Source organism: Solanum stenotomum, chromosome 12 (genome assembly GCF_019186545.1).
Source record: "Solanum stenotomum isolate F172 chromosome 12, ASM1918654v1, whole genome shotgun sequence".
NCBI lineage: Eukaryota > Viridiplantae > Streptophyta > Magnoliopsida > Solanales > Solanaceae > Solanum > Solanum stenotomum.
Window position 1 is genome coordinate 37,510,919 of NC_064293.1, and position 7,160 is coordinate 37,518,078.

Below are 7,160 nucleotides of genomic sequence, written 5' to 3' on the forward strand. Positions count from 1 at the left end.
TACTTGAAAATGAACATTACTTTGGTTGTAAGCCCAATTTTGGCCCCAAATATGACGACCCTTTCAAGAAGAAACAACAAGCCCAAATGTCTCATAAGAGTGACGTCTAAAACTTTTACTTATTTGGCAATGCCAGAGTCTACAATTTGAATGACAACTTTGATCATATTCACATATTTGATGAACCAAAAAAAGGCAAAGGAAAGACTAAATGTACATCAAAACTTGAACAAGACAATCCTTTCTTTTTTCTCCTCTGGATGAATTTAACTTCACAATTTTCTGATTACAACTTCTAAAGCCAGAATTACATATGTTTAAATTTGATGTTAGTTATTGTCCTGTCACATAACATCTCAGAATTTCCCATTACCAATAATCCACAACCAATCTAAAGCAACACCAGAACATATTCCACATAATATGAATAATACTAGCAAATTACCCAATGCATTTTGCTCAGGCCCCTACAAAATTCAAATTTCAACAAACAGTTATAATATGATGTGATATTATAAAATGATGATAATTTGTATGGATTCTAAAATTAAAATTTTACCAACCTTGTATCCTTTAGGTGCAGCTGTCATGACACAAACAGTGAGATGACCATTTGTGAGTCCCAAGAAGGATACGAGAAATATCATCCAACCTTGATCGCCATATTTTGCAGTGAAGTAGAAGCAAGGGACCAGTAAGAAACGAGAGAGGGTCGCGATCATGAGGCCCTTTCGTGATTTCAACTTGATTTTATCAATCAGTGGAACATATCTTCCTATCAGATCCCAAACATTGTACATTGCTATCAGAACTAGAGTATACCTGACAGTTTGAAAAAGAAATTCAAGAGGTAATGCAAATAAAATTATAGCAAGAAGGATTTATTCAGAGAAAAGGTATGCACACTTACCATGACCCCAATGTGTGGGTACCAGTGTTTTCATACAAGAACCCGGGGAAAATTGATAAAGTGGCGACATAAATCAGGTACAGGTCCAATTCATAGTCAATATTCTGGAAAAATAGTTGTTTGGTGCTAAGACGTTCCGATTGTTTAGCATCATTATTAGCCTGTTCAGTAAACAGAAACAAATCAAGTTTATGATTATGAAAATCACTTATAACAGTTTACTAGCCTACTTTTTCGATTGATTGAGTTTCGATGCCTGCAGCAGCTAAGTCTGCTGCAACAGTTGTTGATCCTTCTAGAGCTGCCTTTGTGCGGTAGTGCTTCACAATTGGTAGCTTAGGGAATATGAATGCATATAGAAGGATGCATAGGAATTCAAAGAATACGGAGATGGCAAGGAACAACACTGCAAAATCAATAACTCTATAAGTTTCTCTCAACATAATATATTAAAGACACATCAAACTAGGAGTACATCAAGCATACTGTTTTCACAATGAGATCAAAATTACATACTAACTCCTTTGCGTAAACCGTTGTTACTGTTTTCAAAAGCTGCCTTGGCCATTAGCCTTAAACCAGACGTAACTGCACCAGATGCAGCAAGACCAGCGAAAAACGACTGCATAATTCATGAATGAGTATACACACATAATTCAGGATTTCATGTAGCAATTGAGGCAGAACAAAGTTACTCGTGTTACCGCCACTCACTTGAATGAACTCCGGGCACATGAATGATAAATCTCCAGTCATTCCACCTTGAACAATAGCATCCCCAATTCCAAAACAACCTACTATGGCACATACACCAATGTAATTTCCTATTCCACCCCTACCAGAAGTTGCCAAATCCAACTGGAAAAAAAAAAACAGATTCTGAAAAGGCGAACAAAATATTGATCAGAAAATGAAAAATCAGAACATACCAGTATGAGCGTGAGTGTGCTTAAGGTATACAGGGTATATCCTGCTAAGATGCGCTTTCTTGTATCAACTTTTGCCTCATTATATGCAAGAATTACTATTGTTCCAAGTGCAAATGGCTGATACACTAAGGTGAGTACCCTTGAAGGATGATAATTCTTCAATTTTCATACCAAAACAAATCAGTCAGATATATAATTCATGCACAACTACGCCTCAATCCCAAACATAACCGAATAAAATGAGAAAACAAAAACTTTAGAAGTTGTGAATATTTTCTATTGCAAATGGAGACTTACTGGAAACAGTGCATAGTAGTAATCTCCTATGCTCATTAAACTATTCCAAGCAATGAGTGATCCAAATCCAAGAATCCAACAAACAACAATACCTACAAATTTCCCCTGAAAAATTTCATATACATTATAATTTCTGCCACAACAAATGACTCCTTCAATTTGCCATAACAGAATAAAATTAAAAGTAACAAAGTATGAAACAAACCTTAAGCTTGGTAGGACTTGGAATATCCATGGTTGCTTCTTAGTAGAATAAATGCAAACACAAAAAACTGCACAAGCCATCATATATTAATTTTAATTTGCCTCTTTTGAAAATAGAAAGTGAAATTTATTTTAAAAAGAAGCAATCAGATCCTCTTAACTGTTTTTTTGGATTCTTTGTAAATATGATTTTTATTGTGGATAACACATTGGAAACACAATTAAACGTATGTAACGGTTCTATGAGCCATTAGACTCTTCTTTTGTTTTCGTATTATTTATCCCCTTAACTAATTACATGGTAAAAAAATAAGTACCACTAATAAGTATTAATTACATGATTAAACAAATTTAGTTACCTGGCTAAATTTAAGTTTTCCTCAAGTTAGTCTAAACTTAGAGCCTGTTTGGGATTGCTGCTAAAATCTGCTTATTTAGGTTTTCAGAAAAGTGTTTTTTTTCAATTTGTTTTTGGCTGTTTCGTTTGAAAAGTGTTTTTGATAAGCAAATTGTGTTTGGCTAAACTTTTTTAAAAAGTGCTTTTAAGTGTCAAATTACAAAAAAAAAAAAAAGGACAAGCATCAAAGTACTTTTAATATGAAGATTATTTTATATATAGAAATTATTTTAAATATCTATTATAAAAAAATTAATCAAACTTTTATTTTTATTGAATTAAAATGTACATATTCAATTTTTCAATCAATATTATACATATATAAAAAAAAAGTTTAATACTGATATAATATTGATATGATGATTTAAATATAATTAAAAATATCAAATATAAAGTAATGATAATAAATGTAAAATAATAAAAAGGAATATTATATAAAAATAAAATTCTTAAATGAATCTCTTACCAAAATTATGAGATATGTTAATTAATTAATAAATATATATGGGGAAATATGTAAATATAGAAGGGATTTTTTGGTCTTGTAGAGGGTAAAACTTTTACCAATCCAATACATGCGTGCCATGTGTTTAAATTTATTATTCATTTTACTTAACATTAATTAATTAACATGTGCTTTACTTCATTAAATCACATAATAATGGAAATTGCATTAGTTTGGTGTAAACACCCGGTGCAGGTAAGTTTTTTCCCTAAAGAATAATTTTTTGCTTCTGCTTCTGCTTTTTTTAAGAAGCAGAAATTTTTAGTTTCTTCCCAACAGCAGAAAAACTGCTTATGCTTCTATTTAAAAGCAATTTTATTGATTTGTCAAACACCTTATTTTTTCAAAAAAAATACTTTTCTTTCAAAATAAATATTTTTGGTCTTCCAACAGCAATATCAAACAGTCTCTAAATCTGTAATTTCGAGATAGTTACATGGGTCTAGTTAGGGGTGGGCATGGTATAGTTTGGTATTGTATTTGAAACTTTGGTACCATAATTTTGGTATTCGATTTTTAAAACTATTATATCATCATATCAATTTAATTTTGTTCGATATTTTGAAATTTGATTTCAGTATTTTGTGATATGGTAAATCGATAAACCATAGTTTGTTCAACTTTGACTAATATATACTCATATCGTATAATAGAGTGTTATGACTTCGAAAATTCAAAAAAGGATCTCAATATATATTAATTACTAACACATTATACATGTAGAAATATATATTCAAAAGAAAGTACAAACAACTCCTTTTGTCAATCAAATTACATTTCAATAAAAATAGAGTAGTCAAAGTTTTAACTTCTAAACATTTAGTTTATATTTTGATATTTCGATATGTTGTTTCTAAATATCAAATACCATATCAATACCAAAAAAATTAAAATGTATACCATATATCATACCAAATATCATAATACCAAAAATTACAATTTCAAAAATTTCAATATGATATAGTAATTCGGTATATGTCATATCGTATCATCCCTAGGTCTACTGGTAAAATATTCTCCCAACTCGGTAATCCCGAGTTTACAATTGGGTAAATATACCATAAATCTTAAAAATTGATGAAATATCCTTTACTATTTCACCAAAATAAAAGTTTAGAAGTCCTCAATTTTAGCGTCAAAGTTATGAAAGATATAAAATATGTCATTCATTTTGTCTAAAAAATACGAATACCAAAATGCCACATATTTATTTCCTCAAAACTTACTTAGATTGGGACAAAACTTAAACAGAGCATCAAATGATCCTATTTGTGAAGCATAGTCTCTCAATTGCTAGGCACTAGATCAAACAACGAGAGTAAGACTTGTTATCAACATATTCGGGGAGATGCTAGAGAGGATCAAGTTATCAAGTATAGTTATAAAATGTAATTTTTCTTTTAAATATAGCTCTGAATAGTAAAATAAACATCACATGTTTACTATATCAAGTAAAATTTCCTACATATAAATGACCTGAGACGAGGAAGTACAGTAGAACCTACAAGAGTTCCATCAAACTAAACACTGAAACTTTAACCAAACGAGCTACACAACATACACTGAAGAAAATGAACAAGGAAAGATACTGCAAATTAGCAGTGAACATATTAGTGATTTCAACGTGTATGGTTTTCAGGAGTTGGGGACGTTTATTTACAACATCAGCAGGCAAAAGCATAAACAATTAGTAATTACAGTCGAGTATCAGGCTGATAAGTCAATCCCAACACCTAAACCCCAATATCCAACAGCAATTGATATGATAATGTTTTGCATTTTTCAGCCAAAATCAAAGATCACTGCCACCACAAAAGTATTTATATCTCTCGTCTATTGAAAATGCTGATCTGCTGCCACTACGACTAGAACTGATGCAGAACTTGAACATCTCATACAGCAAAAGACAGCTTGTCAGGAGACGGAGAATCTTGTCCTGTAATTGATAAATCAACAGATGGTTATAGCATAAAAAAACCTATATCATGCACCTAGATAGACTACAAATTCTTTCTTTTTTTTTAATCCCGTAATAGACTTTGAATTCATTAAGTTCTTTTTCTGTACATTAGGTAAAAATAAATCATAGAAAACAAAGAAAAGTACTCACCGTAGTAATAGTTACAAAATGACATGAACAGCACAGCAGGAATGAAGATACCTCCGATCCCCCAAGACACATAGATCATCTTATGGTAAGCTTTCTCAAAGTCAGAAAAATCGGTGGCGTCATCATAAATAGTCTTAGTTCTGGCAATAAAAGAGTCCATGTCCATGACAGGACCTTCACTGTTATCCACAACATTAGCTAGCCTTCCTTTCTTGCTTCGTTCAAATTCCATTAGATTTCTTGTTTCTTCTCTTAAATCTTTGTATCTTTGCGTCAAATTTATGATGAGCATATTCATTGTTGTAATTCTTGATTTTGCAATACCGATGCGAATGAACAAATCAGCCAAAAATAAACACATCAATAGAATAGAGATGGCAAAGGCCACAGCAGACGGTATTTTGGTGGTTAAGTAGATACTAATTCCTCCTGTCCATGCGAAAAGAAAGAGGCTATGCTGCTTTAGTTTAGATACAACCTTGAGTGCTTGTAGTTCCAAGTCCCATTTCTTTTCATATATTGCTTTCCTTCTCTGTTCCACCTCTAACAACTTCACAACATTTGAACGCAATGGGCATGAAGGGACTATCAAATGAAAAGAAAAAAAAAAGAGGAGAAAAAACAAACAAAAGAAGCAAGCAACTTTAGGGAACTAAATTTCGTATATCGTAGACTAGAACTGAAATATTTATTATTTGCATGTGTCTAAGTTAATATGTTGCTGACCTTCAATAAAATCAATGGTTATATATTCTGTTCAGCCATGAGGAAACCAATATGTTGAAGGCTTCTAATATCATCAATTTCTCTATGTCCTATTCCAGTGATAAGAAAAAATGTAAATTTGGTTAGTCAAACACTAAAATCAACTTCCCAAACCCAAGTAGTAACCCAAGGCAAACTATACAAGCCAAATAGAGAAAGTTTCACCGTAAGGAAAGAAATGTATGTTTCTATTAACTTTTCCAGCTTTACAGATGATGTTCATTCTCTTTTTGAATCTAACATAAAAGTGTATAGTAACATTTAAGCAGTTGGGGTAAGGGATTCATTCCAGAAGTTAAGTAGATGAAGTTGTCTACAAAGTCTGATGCGCACCCATTGCATTGGTGCTAAGCAACTCACAATAAACACAGCTCTCTAAAACAATATCCAGAGTACATTTTCCTACCAGCTGTAATATTTTCATCTTTCTCAACCATCCCTAGAAAGACATTTGGACTAAATTAAAGGAAAAAAAGTACACAGAAGAATCTTGAATCTTACTCGCACACATCAATAGTTTCTTAAAATATTAATTTATAACCTTAGAAGTCAGTACCGTTAGCTACCAAATAACTGTATATTTGCAACAAATAATAGCTGCAATGCCTTGGGCGAATTGGTCGTATGAACAACATCTGCTGAATTATCGAGAAGACACCCTCATCGACTTATTGAGCTTAATATGCTAAGTCTTTTGCCTATAACCTGGCGACTAAATTTTCAGAGGATAAACAGATAGCATGTCATTAAACACTAAGGTTGTCATGATGAACTTGTGTAGGAATAGTACGGAAGAGAACACAAGAAAAGCATGTCGAACTTCATATGTGAAATGCAAAGAAAATATATAATTTGACATGTCCTCATAAGACTGATACCACATAGCTAATAGAAATAAGAGTCAAACACATGAAATGTGTCAACACTTAACACAAATAAAAAACCCTGGATACAACAAGTGTTGTAAAAGACTCGCTTGAGGCACACTTAAGCCCTCAATTTAGGTGCCAAATGCTTGTCCAAACTCAACTTCAAGTTCCAGA

At 32.1% G+C, this 7,160-nt stretch overlaps 2 protein-coding genes across 2 annotated transcripts; both read right to left on the bottom strand.

The window, feature by feature from the left end:
• Positions 1–280: 280 nt before the first annotated feature.
• On the bottom strand, positions 281–2,240 carry LOC125848798 (equilibrative nucleotide transporter 3-like). Its single transcript, XM_049528737.1, has 8 exons — positions 2,137–2,240; positions 1,840–1,995; positions 1,625–1,768; positions 1,427–1,532; positions 1,141–1,316; positions 911–1,071; positions 564–822; positions 281–467 (listed from the first exon to the last, which is right to left on the bottom strand). The coding sequence occupies exons 1-8, from the start codon at positions 2,170–2,172 to the stop codon at positions 357–359; spliced, it is 1,149 nt and encodes a 382-aa protein (XP_049384694.1). The 5' UTR covers positions 2,173–2,240; the 3' UTR covers positions 281–356.
• Positions 2,241–4,798: 2,558 nt separating this feature from the next.
• Positions 4,799–6,554, bottom strand: LOC125847411 (uncharacterized). The gene is made up of 4 exons (XM_049527035.1): positions 6,524–6,554; positions 6,079–6,105; positions 5,353–5,937; positions 4,799–5,178 (listed from the first exon to the last, which is right to left on the bottom strand). Exons 1-4 carry the CDS (start codon positions 6,552–6,554, stop codon positions 5,135–5,137), a joined length of 687 nt encoding a protein of 228 aa, XP_049382992.1. The 3' UTR covers positions 4,799–5,134.
• Positions 6,555–7,160: the final 606 nt, after the last annotated feature.